Genomic DNA, 21,033 nt, shown 5'->3' with positions numbered 1-21,033 from the left:
AGACGACCTCTGACTCAAAGGGGGACTTGCTTGGAAACCATGAGGGTTCCTGTGTTCCACTGGGCATCCAGACTGCAGAAGTGAACCCCAGGTAGCCATGGGCCTACCTAGCATGACAGCATAAAACCTAGCAAGCAGGTACCATACTGTCTCATGTGAAACCTAGTCCAACACCTACAGGGGCTACTTCTCAGCCTGGGTACTGTTGCAATTTCTCATGACCTTTTAAACATTAGCAATTTAAGCTACACTGCTTCCCAGTGTCACACCCTAGCCCTTTCTTGCCCCTAAGAGACCATGGGCTCCTTGCCAACCTGGGAAGAGCTGGTTCTATGGGAGGCTGTTTCGTCCCCCAATCTCCTTTAGCACCCCGTGAAACTGTAGGGGACATGACATCTAAGTGGGGGGAGAAAGATTATCAAGCGCAATTTCCATGGTGCCTCCTGGATTTGCCCCCTGCTGGGTGCCGTCCTTACTCCTTTTGACACTATGAAGTCCCTAGCCATGGTGGGGAGCTTGGACATAACTTGGTCTACTTGAGTTGTGACAGTACTGGGGGGGGGGGGTGGGTGCAGGCTAACACGTGGGCAGCAGAACGCCACCGTGGTACTGTTGAATGTGCACCCTCCAGGGTAGCGGTGAGTAGCTAGGATGAGGAGCCACATCCTGTTCTCATTAGTGTCAGGAGTTTGGCAGGAGGGCCAGTGGCCAGCCCAAGGGCTATTCTTAGGGCTGGAACATAACAGTTGAGATGCTGAGGACTACAGTACAGTGAGTAAGACCCATGTCGCCCAAAGCTCCTCTTAATATAATGCTGATAACCTGGGATGAGAACTGTGTCTGAGCCCCTACCTCTCACAGAGGAGGGAGGTTTGGGTTGCTCCGGGACTGGGGTGGGGGCTGTTCTGAGGGGGCAGCAGGAGCCTGTGTCAGTCCCATGGCCTGGTATGAAAGATGTGGCCCTATAACAAGACTCAGGGCTACCACTGAGATTGTCCTTGGAGACTAAGATAGGCTGCCCCAGCTTTCTCTCCCCAGGGACGAAGACCTTGTGGCAAGAGAATGCCTTCTTCTCCTTGCTGCTTCTATTGCATGTTTGCAAAGTGGGGAGTAAGACTCTGTCCTCCTCATGATTTCTGCTCATGACTGTCCCACAGCAGAGGAGGAACACAGCCTGCTACCTTATTCCCTGAGAGCCCTGGTCTCAGGGCCTCAGGAGAACAACTCTGGAGGTGTGCTGGCAGCAAGTGGATCCCAGAGCTGCAGTTTTGCCAGCTCAGGAGCCCTTGTTCATTAGCAGTATAGGTAGGGTAGGATACAGAAAGCTCCAAGGTGGCTGGACAAGGTCACTTCTTGTCCAGGTGACATTGCCAGATTGTCACTTTCACAACCTTGCACAGAAGGAGAAGTAAGGCCTATTAACAATCAAGGTGGAAGGACAAAGAACCCCTGGGCCATTATCCTTGAAGGAGCCTGCTGTCTTGGGGAGTGGTGGAGATTCAAGGACTATGGTCACAGCATCTTGGTACCTAAGACTGAGGGCATACTACTATTCTAGTCTTCTTGGGGCCAAATGCACAATTGGACTTGAGCTCACCTGGAATTTCTTCTTGGCTACAAAGTACTGCATGCGCCTGATCACCTTGATGGTGGCCCGATGATGCTCCCGTAGCCTGTGGAGGAGGGGGAGCAGAGTGTGAGCAGGTTTCATGCGGGTAACCCTTCAACACACGTCAAAGGTACCTTGGCCAAACATGGATGAACTCTCCAGGAACAAAGAGAACATTCTATCCAGGATTTGCCCTGCCTCTAGAGAAGCCGGAGGCTAGGGATTCCTAAAGGGGAAAGGGAGGGTTGCCTCACCACAGGTACGGAGAAAAATCCTTTCCCTACTTGTGTTTCAGAGCTGGGGTGGGTGTCTGTACCCCCAGTTTGCAAGGGTTGCAACTCTTAACAGCAGAGTCAGAGAATGCCTTTGGAAGGGTAGGACAACAGCCTTGCTATGAGGGCACTGTTCACAGAGACTGTTCAGGATTCTTCATTGGTTTGTTTCTAAGGCTCCTTCTAGAAATAAGGTCCTTTTAGAAACATCACTGGAGAAAGCAGGCCTGTGATCAGACATCTGAGTGCACAGAAATAAGACTAGAAGGCATCCAGGCAGTGGAGAAACCGGGAGAGTTTATAAAGCTCAAATTTGACCAGCCAGACTAAACCGCACTGGCAACAGAGAGTTGCTGGGAGCCTTTGGGAAAGCTAGACTCGAAGGGCCCCGAGCCCAGAAAACAAGAGGCAAGAGGAAGCCAGCCTAGCCTCCAGGCTGTGCTTCCTTCTCAGAGAAGTGTGGGAAATGTCTACACCAGATGGAATGGTGGGGCTTCCTGGGCTGTGGGGAAAACAGTGGAGCCTGGGCTACAGAGCCACCAGGATACAAGTGACAGGATTCCAGAGAACAAAGGCTATCTGGGTATCTTTTTTCACACAGTTCCCCCTTGGAAATAGCTGTGGGTTCTCACAGAGCACAGTGTTGCCGGGAGGGAGTAAAAATGAAACAGAGAAGCCAGCAGGCTCTTGCCACTGAGGACAACAGGCTTGGGATTCAGACTATTTTAGGATGGGGGCCCCAGGAAGCAGCCAAAAATTTTGGTTGAGGTCCCCCCAAAACCTCAAGTCTAAACTAGCCCAGATTTCTTTTTCATATTAGAGGAAAACCTAATATGTGCAGAGATATCTTGGAGCTTCTGCGTTGTTTTTTTGTTTTGTTTTGTTCTTATATAAAAGCTGAAGATGAAGGGGAAACACAGATCCTAGCTGGAGAGCTGGAGGTGGTGCTTTCTGCAGTCTTACCTGCTACAGGCTCTCTAGCCTCAGGAGATAGCTGTTTACACACTGCCTGAATCTGAGCTGACCTTGTGACCTAATGTGACTGGAGAGTCCGGGGAGCTCACCATGTGTGGAAACCACAGGTGCTGGGAGTGTAACTGGGGTGGTTGCAGGGAAGTAAGTGGAGGTGCCTAGCCATCAGCCAGCACTGATTGCAGGCATGTGGCCGAGCCATCTTGAACCACCCAGCCCTAAGCAAGCTACCGATGACTGCTGCCGCCTGAGTCATCCCAAGCACAACCACAGAACCACCTTCCAGCAGAGCTGAGTCCAGGCTCCTGACCCAGGGAACTGTGAGCAAGACAAATAAGTATTAAACCACAACATTGGTTATGGTTTGCTGCTCAGTAGTAGACAGCTGATAAAGAAACTAGAACCTGGACTCATAATTCTAGATATTTAGAAGGCTGAGGCAGGAGGATTATAAATTCAGGCCCTTCCTGGGTAACAGAGTGAGGTCAAGGCCAACCTGCACTACTTAGTGAGATCCTGCCTGAAAAAAATGAATCAGCAGTTAAGAGTACTTGCTGCTTGTACTTCCAAAAGTCCTGGGTTCAGTTCCCAGCACCCACATGGCATCTTACAACCATCTGTAACTCTGGTTCCAGGGGATTCAATGCCCTATTCTGAACTAGAAGGACACCACACACACACACACATGCTGCACATATATACATGTAGGTAAAACATATATACATAAGATAATAAACAAAACTTTAAAAAGTTAAAAAAAAGAAGGCAGGGGAGCTGGGTGTGTTGGTACATGCCTTTAAGCCCAGTACTCAGAAAGCAGAGGCAGGAGGATCTTTGTGACTTGGAGGTTTGCCTGGACTATACAGTGAGTTCTAGGCCAATTAGGACTACATAAAAAGCAGGGGTGGTGCTGGGAACATAGATTAGTGGTAGAATGCTTGTCTAGCATAAACTGGTTTCAATCCCTAGCACAGAGGATGAGAGAGAAAGGAAGAAAGGGAAGAAGGAAGGGAAGAAAGGGAAGAAGGAAGGAAAGAAAATGAAGAAAGCTATTAATTAGAATTTAGAGGTTGTGAATTCATTGTATAATATTTAGTATTGATTTTAGGAGCAGAAAACAAAAAGGGCGGATGACAGAAGGCTGGGACGTGAGGTGTTGTCTGCAAACACTGAGACCTCTAAGCGTGTTGGAGGGAGAAAGAACTTTGTTTTTTAGGGAGGAGTATGAACATGGAGGCTGTTAAAGATAGACGAAAATCCCTCTTTGCTCCTGCCATTAAAGATCTGAGTCTGTTTCCACCGCAGTGTTGTAAGCTTCGGCCTCAAAAGACCTGCAGATTTCACTTTTACCCTCTCAGAAAACTGCTGCCTCCCGGACAAGTCCGAGCTAGCCTGCTAGTGAGTGAAGGAGGAGAGTTGAAGGGTTCGGATGACAGCTGACAGCTTCAGGCATGTGAGGCTGACACTGCTCAGCCACCAAAGTGAGTGTTCTGCCCCCAGGAGTGCGTCCGGCAGGGCAGCCCAGAGTCTGACCTACAGAGTCATTGCTAGATAGATGGCTGTGGCTTGCATCAGACTTTCTAGATGAGAGCTTTAAGATAACTGTGATGGATAGAGTCAAGAAAATAGATGAAAAGATGAGGGGTTTCACCATATGATAGAAACTATCTCCAAAGACTGAAAAAGAAATTCTATAAAAGTCAGGCATGGTAGCACATGCCTGTAATTCCAGCACTTGGGAGGTGGAGGCAGGAGGATCAGGTGGTTCAAGGTCATCCTTGGCTACACAGAGGTTTGGGGCTTGCCTGGGTTACCCGAGGTGCTGTCTCAACCACATTCCATGATTCCCTTTAACAACAAATAAATAGATAGATAAATAAATAAATAAAAGAGAGAAAGGGCAACACAATAGTGGAAATTAAGAATGCAATTGGTGATTTGATAAAAGAGACAATGTAGTAAAAAATAAAGAAAAATAGTAAGAAAAAATGGATAAGAATAAGATGGTAGAGAATGTGCATCTAAGTGAATTGATATTCCACTAAATAGATGAGAATTGTTAGTCAGGATTAAAAAGCTAAGACATGAACTCACTAAAAGGGTAAACAAAGAGACCGAAAAGAAAGGGGCAGAGAAACAGGTATCCTAGCATAGTTCTCTAAACATAGGCATCTGCGAACCAGCACCAGGCCCTGCCTAGTCAGACAAAGATCTCAGAGTTACAAAGTTACCAGCTCAGGGTTACCTGGTAAAGAGCTTATCTCACAAGTGCAAGGACCTGCTTTCCTTCCCCAGAACCCTAATTAAAGGTTAAAAAAAAAAATCTAGGTATGGCAGCATGTGTTTGTTATTCTAAGGCTGGAGAGTGGAGATAGGAGATACCTGGGGCTCACTGGCCAACTATCTGAGCCCACTTGGCAAGTTTCAGATCAGTGGAGAGACCCTGTCTCAAAAAAAAAAAAAAAAAAAAAAGCACAGCACTTGAAGAATGGCATCCAAGGTTGTTCAGGGTTTCCACTGGCGCCTATATGAAAAAGTGTCAGTTCAGCAGGAAAAGATCAATTCCAAATCTGTATGCACCTACAAATAGAGCCTTAAAACATATAGAGAAACTGGGAGAACAAAATGGTAAAAGAAAAATCTACAGCTATATAATGGTTATGGATTGAAAGGATGGCGAAACATCAAGAGAAACAACATGAACAATCTGAGTGTCAGTCTGCCCTAACTGACATGGACAAAACCATGCCATCACAGGTCAGCACATGTAAGTATTTACAAGGACACCAAGTGCTAGGTTTTAAAAGCAAGTTTTAACAAATTTCAAAGAAATTAAATCACGTTTTGCATGTCCACAATAAAATTAAACTACAAATTAAAAATATTACTAGGAAATCCCCAAGTGTTTTGGAAATTAAATGGTCTAAGTAACCCAAAGTCAAAGAAAAAAATCTTACATGAATTAGAAAATAGTCCTAATTGAATAATAAAAACGTATCAAAAAATTATAGCTAAATTGAGTGTGGGGTATACATCTATAATCTCAGCACCTCAGGAGGCCAAGTCTTAAAGATCACAACCTGGGCTACTTAGCAAGATGCCAGTCTTGACGATAGTAGGATGGCCCAGTGGGTAAGGGTGCTTACTGCTAAGTCTGAAGACCTGAGTCTGATCCCCAGGACTTGCATGGTGGAAGGAGAAAAACTAACTCTCAAAAGTTGTCCTCTGACTTCCACGTAAGGGCCATGGCACACACACCCTTCCGCACACACATGTAAATGAATATGATAAAAATTTAAAAATCGTGCTTCCAAAAATATAATTCAACAAATGTTGGTGGTGCATTGAAATATGGACACTGAGGGGAAGATAATATATGGCCTTAAGTGTGTTTACAAAGCCAGGTGGTGTTTACAAAGCCAAAGCCTGGCGGTGGTGGCGCACGCCTTTAATCCCAGCACTCGGGAGGCTGAGGCAGGCAGATCTCTGTGAGTTCGAGACCAGCCTGGTCTACAGAGCTAGTTCCAGGACAGGCTCCAAAACCACAGAGAAACCCTGTCTTGAAAAACCAAAAAAAAAAAAAAAGCCAAAAAACAAAAACATAAAACCAACTTAAACCTGAAGGAAGTAGAAGGAAAGAGATAATAAAGATAAGGCTGTAAGTTGATGAAATAAAAAAATGAATATTGCATTAAAGAAAATCAACAAAGCTAATATTTGGCTTTCCAAAGAGACTAATAAAATTGATGAAACTTTTAGCAAGATGGATAGAATGGGGTGAGGGGGATCACAAATCACCATTGTTGGGAGTTTAAAAATGAACACCACTGTGGAGCTAGAGACATAAAAAAAAAAACCATTCACAGGATAATATGAGCAAAAACAATTTTGATAATATGGATAAAATAGATTAACTCATCAAAACACGTTTTAAGAGAAGAAGAAACAAATACAAACTGCCCTATGTTAATAGAATTACACTTGGAATTTTAACGATCTTCCTACAAAGAAGTGGTCTAGATGATTCACCAGCGAGTCCTTCCCAACACGTGAGAAGAAGTTCACAACTATATACAAAGCTTCTTACAGGGCTTTTATGAGGTGGTCTGGCCTTGATACCCAAATCTGACAAGGATATTCCTGAAGTCCTGGATGTGGAGACAGCCTCTAAAAACCAGCAGCCAGTGAGAACCAGGGCTCATGTCAAGATGCAGGATCAGCGTGGCTTAATCCAGTTATGCAAGGCTGGCTTAACATTTGAAAATCAACCAACAGAGCTCACCACATCAACAGAACAAGAAAAAAACATATAATCAGCTCAAAAGATGCAGAAAAGCACTTGATAAAGTTCAAGGCCTCGTCCTAATTAAAAACACAACTGCTAGGAAAGCAGGAAACACAATTACAAAAAAAAAAAAAAAGAACAAAAATGAAAATTGAAACAAAAAATCCTAAACACATCAAGTGTAATGATAATGTAGAAATCACTTTGTTCCTGAGATGTGTGCCCCATATTTTCTAACAGTGTCCATAAAATCTTATACAAATAAAATGTAATTTAACAGTAGAATAAAGCACTTAGGAGCCAGAAGCAGGTGAATCTCTGTGAGTTCAAGGCCACTTTGGTCTACATAGTGAGTTCCAGGACAGCTAGGGCTACACAGAGAGACCTCGTTTGAAAAAAGCAAAAGCAAACAAACAAACAAACAAACAAAAACAACTAAACAACAAAAACCAAACCAAAAATAAAAAAAAAATTAAAAATAAATTTAGCAAATCCTGACCTTGCTGGCCATGGACATGGTAGCTCAGGTAGCTTATGCTTGTAATCCCAGAAATCTGGGGGCCAAGAATGAGGATTGAAAGAGGAGCAAGCCTGGTTCAACTAAAAGTTGAAAGCTAACAATCCATTATCTTACTGTCTGCTGGGAACAAATAATTAGACCACAAAATGCTAACTGTAATAGTGCCAAAGTTACTCCATCGATTTAAATTGCTCACAGGTGAGAGCTATAGGCAGCCAAGCACTGAACACCAGTGAGAGCTGAAGGTGACTTGAATTCATGAAGGCTATAACATGTTCTTATCTGTGGGGCTGGAGAGATGGCTCTGGGATAAAGGGTGTTGGCTTGCTCTTCTAGAGGATATGGGTTTGATTTTTAACATCCACATGGCAGCTCACAACTATCTGTAACTCCAGTCCCAGGGGCTCCGAAGCCTTCTTCTGGTCTTGAGAGTACTGCATACACATGGTACACAGATGTACATGCTGGCAGAACACTCATACACATAAAAATAATAAAAACATTTAAAAAACCCTCAGTGTAGCTGGGCATACACCTTTAGTCCCAGTTACTTGGGATGCAGAGGCAGACAGATTTCTGTGATTCAAAGCCAGCCTGATCTTATTCAGTGAGTTCCAGGACAGCCAGAGCAATACAATGAGACCCTGTCTTAAACAAAAAAGCAACAAAAAAGCCCTTCTTATTTACAAGAAGATTTTCTTCAAGCTTTGGTACAGATTTCTCATTCCAATTTCTATAATTTTTGTCATCTTTCTACCTTTTGAAATTGACAGTCTGACCTTAAAATATTTATGAAAATGCTAAGCACTATCCCCATGGCAGTTCTGAAAAACAGCTACAATATTGAAGACTTGCAGAGTTCAGGTATCACAGTGAGATGGGTAATGGCTCTCTGGTACAGCACTTGCTGCGCATATGTGAGGCCCCTGGGTTTGATTTCATATAAATCAGGCATGGCGGCTCACCCTATAACCCCAGCAACTCAGGAGTTGGAAAAGGTCACCTGGGGCTATCTGAGACCCTGTCTTGCAAACAGACGAACACAAAAGGTGGTCATAGGGTTGGAGAGACGGTTCTAGGGGTAAAGTGCTTGTCACACAAGCATGAGGAATGAGTTTGAATCTCCAGAACCCATATAAAGCAAGACAGAGTAGTGCACATTTGTAACGCCAGCGCTCCCATGGTGAGATAGGAGAATCCCTGCGAGCTCGTGGGCAGGCCAGCCGGCAGCTGTGAATGACACAAGGCGGAAGACAGGGTAAATACCTGAGGACATCCCCTGACCATCATATGTGTACTGTGGCCTGCATGCCTGCATTACAACACACACACACACACACACACACACACACACACACACAAAATCGCATATCCACAGCACAAAGAAAAATCCCAGTAAAGCTGCATGGTGGGCAGGGCTACAGGACAGAGCAAGACCTTAGATGCCATAAGCACACCTGTGGCCTCTGCGTCTATCACCGAAGCTGTTTCAACAGGGAACCAATGTTCTCAGTAGACGTGCTTGGACACCATAAGAGCTAGATACTGTAATTCTTCCCTCCCCACAGCTGCAAAGCTAGTTTGTCAGGCCTTGAACAGGAAGGTAGAGAGGCTGGGTTGTGAAAGGCTACCAAACGCCTGCATAGCCTTGGGCTAGATAAAGGGTTCTTCACAGAATCCAGGGAGCATGAGCTATTAGAGAAGAATGCTTGACGAACTGGAGGCTGCCTGAAACCCTTCATTCCAGGCATGGCCTGAGGAGATGTGGCTCTGTTCTCTCTCCATCCCTGTGAAAGGCATGAAAGTGGGTGAAAAGTGGGACTCCATGAATGTGTCACCTCATCAACCACGACTGTGGTCTTGAGAGCTTTCAATCTTAGCTGGAGTAACCACCCCTGTGTTTTTCCTCCCTTGGTTTTTGTTCTCATATATATTTTTTTATTATATCTATATGTGACCCAGAGGGCAAATATTTTTAATTTTGGTGATTTACTGAAATAAAAAAAAAGCTAGGCATTGTTGCACACACTATAATCCTAGCACTCTGGAAGCTGAGGCAGAAGGATTGCTGTGAGTGTGAGGCCAACCTGGGCCAAAGAGTGAGACCCTGTCTCAAAACAAACGAGCAGATAAACTTATGCCAGGGTTATTCAGCCCTGCCTCCGTATTAGTACTCCATTGCTGAGAGGCCCTTATGTGGCTGTCTGCCACTGGCTCGGTCACATGAGCTGGCATAAAGTTTTCCTTAGCATGAACATCCATGTTTATTTAGTTTCTTTCCTCCTGACAAAGGTGTGGCTAGTGCTAGGCCTCAGGGCTATGGACAGTGCTGTGACGCACATTCCCCTTCTCAAGGCCAGAATACCAGAGTTTCCTGTGAGCGCAAAGCCAGACATTGCCTTGCTCATCAGCTCTGGGATGCCTCCACCTCAGAGGCGACGCCACATTTTCAAAGGAGTGGCTATCCACTGACCAGAAAAATGTGTTTCCTCTGCTGTAGTAGAACCAGGCTGGTGGTTCCTAGAAATATTTAGCACATAACAACCCCACCTCTACATATACATCCCAAGAAATGAAGACACACATTCAAGTAACAACTCCATCAGTAGACAGACATGGTTTGCCCATGTGACTGAATATCATTCAGCCATACAAACGAAGAGTGTTGACATGCTGACGTGTATCACAGTGGATACTGCCCTACAAGGCACTGTGCTAGGTAAAAGAAGCCAGCCACGATGGACCCCATGCTATAGACCTCCAGTTCCATGAAATGCTCAGAATAGCACATTGTAGAAATTCGAGATTGGTGGTTCTTTAGGCGGGGAGGATAGGGAGTGACTGCTGATGGGTGAAGGTGGCTTTTGAGAGCGATGAAACGCTCTAAGGTTAGCCAGTGGTGATGGCTGCAGGGTGCGACCATGCTGACGTGTGCACTGAGGTGGGCATTGTAGCAGGGGTGACTGTCCTGCAGATCACTGCAGGGAGCTCAGCTAGAGAGATAGGGAGGCTCTGGAAAATGGAGAGAACCCCTTTTCTCAGAGTGTCCCAGGAACCCTGGCAGGCACCCAGGGTGCACTGAAGTTGGTCTCATTCCCTCCCTGTAGGCACGCAGCCTATTCTCAAACTGTGGATCACAGGGTGCTTCTACAGGACAAAGTCCAACTCCTGAGATTCCCCCACCCAACCCTGCAATCCTTGCTACAGCTCCCTACTACACCCGATGACATCCACATTCTCGGGACAGCCCACGACCCAGTGTCAGTGAATTTTGACTCTCTTGGCAGGTCTAAGTGATGTCTCATCACGTACAGTGTTCAACGGGTGGTTCTTGTGTCTTTGTCAAATTATTTCCATATCAGCCATCAATGTGAGCCACCCCTTGCTGGGCCCCCGCCCAGACAAGCCATAGCAGACATTCTTGTTTGGCACTAACATTCTGCAGGGTCTCAGGGGGCAGGTGGTTGCAATGCAAAGGTCACCCATTTCGACTGTCCCAGAGCTGAAAGAGGAGGGCAATTTTGTTTCCCCAGAGTCAAGGCTCTTGGGTCTGAGTGTCTGCATACACTAAAACTTCATCTCCAAGGAGACTGTGGTGGGGCCTTTGAGAGGACATTAGGTCATGAGAGGGGCACCCACATGAATAGGGTTAATGATCTTATACAAGAAGCCTGAGGGGCTTTAGTTATCTCTTCTTACCCTTCTGCCATCTGCCACAGGACACACAGAAGACACTATCTATGGGGCATACATAGTCCTCACTAGATCCTGAATCTGTCAGAGCCTTGATTCTGAATTTCTCAGTCTTTAGAATTGTATACAGTAAATCTTTATTGTTTGTAAATCGCCCAGTCTAAGGCATTTTTGTCACGGGGCTAATCCTGAACTTGGCACCGAGAATGGGGTGTTGATGAAAGGCAGTGTTGGGAGAAAGAACAGGCAGGGGCCAGAAGGGGTCTGAAGCTCGTGAAGAGAGACTGAGGTGGCCTTGGTGTGGTCTCAGGAGACCAGAGCTTTAGAGATTTCCTGGGGACGGGCGAAGAGCTACAGCTGGGATGCTGGTGGTAATGGGGAGAGGAGAGAACAGGCTGGAGAGGGCTTTGCGGGAACATAGAGCCATGAAGTAGCGAAGAACCTGGTGGGATGGTGTCCCAGGGTCTTAGTGTCTGTACAGGATGGCACTGCTGAGAAACGAACAAGTCTATTTAGCAGAGGATACCCCTCAGCAAAGTGTTCATGGTGCTGCCTAGCCTCTCTTGATTGCTCATAGTACAAAGTAAAAGGAGAGTCACAAGCCAGTGACAATCACAAGGAAAGCAAAAAATGTCCCCACCTGGATAAGACAGCTGCCAGAAGGAAGGAAAAAAAAATAAAATGGCTCCAGGCATGGTGGACTAGATACTTGTGTAGTCTCAGCATTCATGAGGCTGAGACAGGAGGACAGCCCAGAGTTCAAGTCAGCCTGGACTAGCACCAGACCAGCCAGGACCACACAGCAAGATACACAATAAGACCCTCTTTCAAACCAACCAGCCAAATGGGAGAGAATCAAAAAGTGTGTTCATGAGAGAGCAGAAAGGGAGGAGGTCAGAATGTGATATGCCCGAAGGGGAGCTAGTGCCGCTCACCAGGTGACACAGAGACCACGGAGGCATTTCAGGGAGCTTCAAGGCCACCTTATCCCTTATGTGGGTGGCAAGTCTCAGTGGCCTTCATGGGGCCATTTCCACCTGGTATAGCAGCTAAGGGCAGAGCTGTCTCCACTCAGATGATGCCCCAAAGAACTACATGCAGAGCTGAGGCAGAACTGATGCATGGTGGGACTACAAGAGAAATTCCTAGTCCAGCCATGTGGGTAGGCTTATCTCTAAAACCCAGAGCGGCAGAGCCATCAGCACTGAACTCCAGCCTGGATGACATATGGGATATATCCAGTCAAGTCACAGTGTCACGGCTATGTGGAATCTTGGCTTAGTGTACTCAGAAAGTGGGACAAAGACTAATGATTTCAGCCCTTACAAGTTAGTGCTATCTGTCTGGTTGGGGTTTAGATGTATTTGAGACCGGTCACTCTTTTCTTCTTGTTCATTTCTTCCTTTTGTGAGGGGACGTCATCTTTAGAATGGCCCCACTATAGTAATTTGGAAGCTCAGGGCCTTTGTGATTTCACAGGCTAATAGCTCTGGAGACCAATTTGCCTCAGGATGAGTCTGACCCTGGCCTCACTCATTTTGGACACTGAAGACTCTTGTGTCAGTACTGGAATTAGATAAGATTCTCAGCGCTCTGGGGATTCAGGGGCTTGTGTGAGCATGTGAAAAGGACATAAACTTGAGAAAGCCGAGTTTGAATGGTGTGATCTGGGTGGTTATACTGCAATCTGTCTGTAAGTCTTATGCATTCCCCGTGTGGTGGCTTCGGAAAGCAGAGTCTCTGGGAAGGGATTAGGTCATGAGGGCAGAGTGCTCATGAATGGGATTAGTATTCCTTTCAAAGCAGCCTGAAGAGCTGGGGATGGGGCTCTGACAAGTTCTCGCTTAGCAGGCACCAAATCCCTGGGCTTCATCCCTAGCATAAGCCAGCTGATGCATATCTATAATTTCACGACTGAGGAGGTAGAGACAGGAGGATCAGAAGTTCAAGATCATTCTCAACAACTGGAGTGAGTGTGAGGCCAGCCTGGGGCACATGAGACCCTATCTCAAAAAGAAGCGGCAGAGGAGGAGGAATAGAAGAAACCATTGTGGCCATTACAGTCACTGCTGTCCAAGGAGCTCGTTAACTCCAGTCATGTGAGGATTCACAAAAGGTGCCCCCTGTGCAGCGTACAGAACCCTTAGGAAACTTTTGAAAGGTACTTTCCAGATACTGAATGCATACGTTTTCTCAGCTGAATGTGTTTTGTTATAGAGGTCTGAATGGCAGATACTATAATATTCCTTTGGACCCTCAGAGACAACACGACACAGATCAGGTATAAAGTTACTAGCTCCCCCTCACCCATGCGAGTTCACTTGGTTGAATTTATATCAACTCCCCTTGCTCCAAATCACGGTAGCCCAGCATCATAGAGGTGAACTCAGCACTGTGCAGCGCAATACAACTTGACCCCCAAACTGCAGAGGGCTGTCTTGTGGTGGAAGGATGGACAGGCCTGATTCTTTCTCAGAGGCCTCTCAGGCCGGAGGATGATGGTGTCACCCAAGTCTACCACAGAGGAGAGTGTCGATGTGTGGGGAAGGGGTTTTAGAGAGAAGTGCCTCTGCAGAAGCCTGTGGCCTGTGCTATGGGGCTCAGATGGAGCCCATATGCCCTGGGGGTGAAGAGGGCAGACTATAGCAGGACCTACCCTCCATAGTGGCCCTAAGACCAGAAGAAAACCCCAAACAAGCTCCACCCCATGCCACCAGCATTGTCCTTTGGGGTATACCCAGAAGAGAGCAGATAAGAGTGGGGGAAGCTGGTGTGGAAGGGCTTCATAAGGAGCTGAACCAACAGGTAGGGACCTTACCATTAGTGGGACACACAGACACAGAATAGGGTGCCTTTGCCAGAAAAGTCAAGGGATGAAAGGCAGAAATTGGAGACAATAAGACAGCCAAGAGTGGTTCAGTTTGTAAAAACATCTCCAATCCCTCCTAGAGGAGAGTGGGGGCCAAGCTATGTGCTTGGGGCCCCTGCCTGACACACGAGCAGTCTGCCCTGTGTGATGGGCATGAGCCAAGCACTTCTGTGAACACAGTAGTTCCCTTTACCTACAAGGAACACGCTCCAAGATGTCAAGCAGATGCCCAAAGCCACGAGCAGTTATGAGCTGTGTAGCGAGAGGAGAGACAACACAATTAGCGCTGACTTCTTTTTCCTTCTTTACAGTTTTACAGATTTGTTCTTCCCGTGGGTCTTGGCAACCTAGCATGCCGCTGTTTTCTTTCCTTGTTAACTCAGGAACTTTCTTCTTTTCATTCAGAGGATATACTTTATGGCTTCTCTTTGGCATATCTGAATGGCCAGCACCATGACTGGTGTAATTTTTTTTTTTACTATTGTGCATTATGTTTTATTATTAAGTAAGAGTTTAAAGGCAAGCCTTGTGACACCAGATGTCAGCCCTGATGACTGAGACAGTTACTAAGTGGCTAATGGGCAGGTAGTATAAACTGTTGGAAATGGGGGACAGGGGCCTGACTCATATCCCAGGTGGGACAGAGTGTGATGGCATGAATCTCATAACACTACTAGAATGACAAGTAATTAAAAACTTATGTGTTGTTTATTTCTAGAATTTTCCATTTCATATTTTCTGACCATAGTTGGAGTAACTAAGAAGGCAGAAAGTGAAGCTGAGGACAAAGGAAATGACTGTAGTCATAAGTAACAGTTTTAGGGGGGTATTTCAAAAGATTAGATAGAGTGGAGAAACTGTTCATCCCAGGACTGATACCATCAGGGTGGGAGAGGAGGAGCTGAGCGCAAGGTGGGAGATGAAAGCTGTAAGAGGTCCAGGCGCGCGGGCCCACAGAAATGAGGTTTGTGTAGCAGTGTGGCCTGAGGAGGCTCTGTGTAGTTCCTAGTCCAATAGGCTCACATAAAACAATAAATGAACACAAACTACCCAGAAACCAACATCAGGCAGCACAGCCATGCTGAACATCATGCCTTAGTTTTGTGAGCACACCCTGTCCTCATGCTAAACCGAGGGGTGTTCTAGGAGGCTCCTTTTGCAGACAGACTGCAGGTTCAGAGATGCTGAACACTGTGTGGTAGCTTCCCCCAGATGAACAGGCATAGCGACACCACTCCGTGTCCCCGCTTTTGTTCACCCCATATTGCAGAGTAAGAGTACCACACAGGGAGAGTCCATTCAGGACATCCACGTATCTCAGAACAGCAGCCCATTTCTGTGAGATGTGTGCCTCACGAAAGGAGACTGGTTAGACTCGGTGGCACACACCTGTAATCTCAGCACTTGGGAGACTAAGGCAGGAGGATTGCCACAAGTTTGGGGTCAGCCTAGTCAACATAGTTAAGTTTCAAACAAACCAAGACCTCATAGTAAAGCCTTGTCTGAAAAAAAAAATCAAACAACAGAAAGTGTGGTTGATGGGGAGAGGCTGACCTGGCTCCGAGTCTGGACCACTGGGTGTGCAGGTGAGTACTCAGCCCCATCCCACAGCTCTTGGCACTACTGAGGGCTGTTTTCATATCAGGGGAAGGGTTTGTCGGCATAGAATGGATGTGTACTTTGGGTATCAACCCAGTCCTCCCTTTTCTGTGCTAGTAGAGACCACAATTCTTGGCCTGGACCCTCTCCCAAAGATGGCAGCTTCTATAGGCTAGGGCGGAGAGGGAAACTTCCTGCCCTGTAAGAAAAGCCCCCAAACCCATTGCTACTCTGGGACTCAGAAGGCCCCAGTAAATTCTTTGATCGTTTGGGTGTCTCAGGAGCTAGAGAAATCAGAAAGAAAAGAATAGACAAAGTTTTCATGTTGACCAAAAGTATCCCGGGAGGAAGGACTGCCAAGGGCCGGACTCATACATTGTCTTTAAATCCACTGGGAGACTGGGGTGCTAGTGCCCCAAGGTAAACTGATGGCCTGAAAGTCTAGGGGGAACCTGTGTGGAGCTGCTGAGTAGGAATGGCAAAGACATGTCTTTGTCTAGGTTTGTACCAGGAGGAAAACTGGGGCAGAGAGGTAAAAAACTAACAAGGTTGGGGTATGGGCAGGCACTGGAGAGGACCCATTTCGATCCTGGGGAGAAGCTGGGAAGGTTGGGGTCTGAGCAAGTGCTGGGGAGAACCCTGCTTCGGTCCTGGGGAGATTATGAGGACGTTTGTTGCAGACTGTCAGCCCTCATTAAGTTAATGGAACCGGCGAGGAGTTGGCTGGGTTCCAGCATGTTGGAGAAAGAAAACAAGAAAAGCGTTTTCAGCGAAAGAGCTGAGAGATCCCATTTCGCTCGGCAGCCCCGGGAGATTAGGGGCCGTTGGTAATGGCCTCACTGAAATGGCTTATTGGGGACTTGTTGATTAAAACAAGGGAGAGAAAACTCCTAATGTCTAAGAAGAATTACATGGGCTGCGTCCAGAGGAGTGATTTGTGCATATTTCCTCGTGAACTACACAGCAACCTGGGCCCAACCAGGGCCTCTTGCAGCCACTTGGGTTATAAGCAGAAGGGGGAAAGACAGAAGTTAAGCTAGCAGAATTCAGGAGATAGCTCTCTGGGCTCCTGGAGAGGGATTCAGCAGCCCAGAGACTAGGGTCCTAGAGCATAAAACCCCTGAAGTTGTGTGGGACTAGCAGATCTGAGACCTCTGACCCAGCCTTTCTGGATAGGGCACAAAGTCCTCGATGAATCAGCCATAGTGTGCTCATGGTGGATTTGTCTCTCTGGGACACTTTGCTATGTGTCCAGATGTTTTTCTCACAAATTCCATAACCTGTCAGGTCACCCAGAGGCCCACCTGGTGACCAACTCCCAAGGGTTTGGCCTTGGACTCTGACTTGCTGGGCTCTGACTTGCTCCAATCCCATCTTTGGAATGTACAGCATCCTCCAGCATTGACCGAAACCCTAGATCCTGCAGGCCTCAGGTGGGCAGCCTGCACTTCCTACTTTGCCCCAGGCTCCCCAGAGATACTCTGGTCCCTTAGCCTCATCATTAGCTTTTTGCCTGGATTCCTTCCTCTTACCTTAACCCCCAATACATTTTTGCCGCAAGCTTCCCAAGCTTCCCTGTTCCTGTGCTTTAAAACACGTTTAATGTCCGAAACCCTTTCCCTGTACAAATAAGGACAGAGACCAGAGAGGCTCAGCTTTTGGCCTCAGGTCATATAGCCTTGGAGGGAAAGAGTGGCAACCTTCAGAGTTCCTGTTTCCCCAGTGAGCAGATTGTTAGTCTTATCTCTAACTGCTCCCAGGCCCCACATCCTGGAGTCAGGCCCCCCTAACACCCCTCAAATCGCATGTTCCCCACCCTTGTCTCCAAGCCCCTTCCCACAGAGCCTTTTCTAGACCTGGCTGGTAGGTCCTGGCTCCACACTGGAACCTGGAGTCTGTTGGACTTTACGGTGGGTGGTGAAGGAATGGGCCCCCAATCAGATGGAGGAATTAGACTAAAGTCTGTGAGGTTTGCCTGGGACAGACCCTCCTTCCTCCCAAAGCCCAGGTATGAGGTGAATGCTCGCCAGAGTTCCCCATTCACTTTCACTCTAAGAATGGCAGGGATGGGCTTGTTGACAGGGTCTGAAGCCTCCCCCCATTTTGGAGACCTGGACCAAGCCCTCCTACCCCTCAATACCTCCTGTCACACAATGCAGTGAGCCAAGAACTACCCTTCAATCAAGGTTAGAATCAAAGACAAGGTAACATCTGCAAAGAGAGACATGGATCTCCCAAGGGTGAAGGCCCAGAAGATTGACAAGAGCCAGGGATTCTGGCCTACTGACTTCTACTTTCTGGACTTGATCATAGCCCTAAAGATATTGTTTACTTCAAGGCAGGACTAGCCTGTTTCTGTCATACAGAATCCTCAAGGTTCAGAAAGGGAGGGGTAGACTTTAGCATAACCAACCCTGAGCACTGATGAAATGGGCTTGGTGTTGGACAGGGAAGGTCTCTACTGTAAGCTCTAGTGGCCTCCAAGACCCTATGTCTCAGACTTCCTGGGGCTCTAATATCTAGAGCTGGGTCCTCCTTGGTAGGCTGGACCCACCTAGGATCCCTGTTTCTATGCATATGCCTGGCCAGGGCACTGGCTTAAATGTAGGGCAAGTAAGGACCAGACTATCAGGATGCTGAGGAGGCCTGTCTATGGGAACAAACCCCTGGGAACATTCTGAGGGGACTTGAGGTTACACAGCCAATGAAGACCCCTCAGCCCTAGTCCAACTCATCAAGTTCCCCAGTTCACTTGCTGTATCAAATATAGCATTTCCCTTCTGGGATCTACACATAGGCCCCCTCCCTGGGCCTCACCAAGTAAAGGGGAGGAAGGCCAGTCCAACTTGTGTTTCCAAAGGTGGGGAAAACTTTTCTCTCTACCCACCCAAGAGGTGGGGTCAAGAGGAACTCTTGCCTGTCTGGGGACCTGAAGGTGTAGTTCAGGCTCTTCCCTGCCTAGTCCTGGGTTTCTCTCGAGCCCAGTCCACGAAGGAAGAGCTGGCCTCTTGCCCAGCACTCGGTCCTGTCCTTCCCTATGGGTAGATTGTGAAGTTCCGCAAACCTAACATTGTTTTCAGCTTGGGCTGAACTTCCTTCCAGAGTGTCCTGTCCCTGTGGAGAAGTAGCTTTTCCATGACATGTGTCCAAGATGGCTCTCTCCAAACGGGAGAGATTGTTTTGAGACCAGATGTTATCTAGCTTCATCTGGGAAGGACAAGGAAGTAGGCTCCATAGGGCTGGCTGCCTTACCTGCTCAGGCTAGCGCTGCCCCATCCCCCTCCTCCCAGAACCTTCCCTCTGACCTCTGAACACTGTCCACCATGATCCCCAAACCTGGCCTGGCTATTCACTTCCTCTCCCTGTGTCCTTTATCTTTCCCCACCTTCTCAGACCTGACCCTTCTGCAGGAAGCCTGCGCTACCTCCCCTGAAGCCATGTACCTTTCTCCTCGGATACCTGTGACAGATATGGGCGGATGACCTCAGGGACAGTGTATTTTTTTTTTTTTTTGAGGGCTCTGTTTCTTCAGGGCTGTGTCTCCATAACTTGGCTCACAGTGGGGTATTGACACTGCTTCAGTCAGAACCAGCAGGGACAGAGCTCTGGCTGCCCCAGGGTGCAGAGCTGGCCTGCTGGGCAGAAGCAACATAGTGGGCAGGGCCCTCTCAGGGCCACCACCCGGTCCCCCAACCCCTCCCTCCTTCCCTAAAGGGAAGGAGAGGTTAATAAACCAATTACTTTGGGCAACGAAGCAAAATAAGTCCCATTAAAGTAATTAATGTCCTTTGCACAGTCCCCATTGGAGAAGACTAATAAATTGGGGCTTTGTCACCATCCGGTAATTTCTCTCTAAGGCGTTTCTTCACCCCCATCCGACAGCACAGTTTAAGGCTCTGTTAATGCTTTTAAGACGGGCTCAATGCCAGACTAATTAGATTTGCATTTCCACCATGGGCCAGGCTGGGCGCGGATGTGCCCAATGAGAGAGGCTCCAGGACCCCGCCGGGGCCCAGGGACAGCACCCGCCTTTGAGAAGGGGCCATGTGTGGATTCCCACGCCTGCCTGGGGCGATGGCCTGCTACCCTGTCTGCCTGCTCAGCTTCCCGGTCCCCGGGGAACAGGGCCCATGGCTTTGATCCAGGAGGAGGCCAGACCTCATTCTCAGGGGTCCCTTCATGAATGGTCCCCACTGGGGTCCACAAGGGTCAGTAGTGTGATCCATGTCCTGGAGTCTCTCCTGGTGACCAGGGCCAGGTCCTGGTGGTTTCTAGAGGGACAGTGTAGAAAACGGGGACAGAGCAATATAACCATTGGGAAGCCAGACAGACACAGTCCAGCCAGGATAGCCAACCCTAGCATAGGGGTAAGTTGTGCAGTTGGCACCCTTAGTGGGAGGTGAAGAGAGGATCAACTTCCTTTCCTAACCCGTAGAATCACCTAATGCTGAGAAAAATGTGATACAACCCAGTGCAGGATGCCTCTCAGAACCCTTGCAGAACCCATGGTCATATCTAGGATAGGAAGAGGTAGTTCTGGCCTGGAGGAGCCTCAGGAGGCAGGTCCTCAGGTTGTGTGGAATCCTGGATGGGTCCTGGAATGGGAAAGGGATACAAGGGGACATTGAGGAAGCAAAGAGAGTGAGCTGTGTGAGGCATGGTGGGCATTGGTGGGCACCTCTGATCAGCAGCAATGAGACATTATGTTCCTAACAAAGACCCTGGAGAGGACACACGCACACTCTACTGACTTGCAGTGATCTTACAATTATAAAACTGTCTTACAATATGCTTTACTTCAAATGAACACGTTCCATAATAGAGAGAGATAAGAGGCTGGTAGAGGCTGGTCTTACTATTGTCCCCTCTTGCCTGTGGTTCAGGTAGGCAGACAGGTGCCCATCATGGACATGACCAGCTAGCAGATGGAGATGAGAAACCATCATCAGCAACCCATCGTGTGTTGAAATCTCCAGAGCACCCCTGCAATCCAATACCTGGAGAGAGGAACCACCCTGGACAAGGGATGCAGGAGCCTGGAGCTATGCTCACTCCTCGTGGGGAAGGTACTCCCTGGGCATCACAACCCTGGAGCTTTTGGCTTGAAATCATGCTGAATGAGGGTGTGGAGAACCAGTTGAGTTCAGACTGTTCTAGCATCTGGACTCTGAGAGAGTTCCTCACCTCCTGAGCCCTTGTATCCTGCTTTGTGTG

General features: G+C 47.6%; 1 protein-coding gene across 1 annotated transcript in view; it reads right to left on the bottom strand.

Annotated features, from left to right (window-relative positions):
• Kcnq1 (potassium voltage-gated channel subfamily Q member 1) overlaps positions 1-21,033 on the bottom strand; it is a 320,601-nt gene that overhangs the window by 68,087 nt on the left and 231,481 nt on the right. The window contains exon 12 of the mRNA XM_075972864.1: positions 1,598-1,673. Coding sequence (XP_075828979.1) covers positions 1,598-1,673 — 76 coding nt within the window. The remainder of the gene's footprint in view (positions 1-1,597; positions 1,674-21,033) is intronic.

The sequence above is a fragment of the Microtus pennsylvanicus genome, chromosome 5, assembly GCF_037038515.1.
Source record: "Microtus pennsylvanicus isolate mMicPen1 chromosome 5, mMicPen1.hap1, whole genome shotgun sequence".
Lineage (NCBI taxonomy): Eukaryota > Metazoa > Chordata > Mammalia > Rodentia > Cricetidae > Microtus > Microtus pennsylvanicus.
This window is presented reverse-complemented; position numbering and strand designations above follow the sequence as displayed.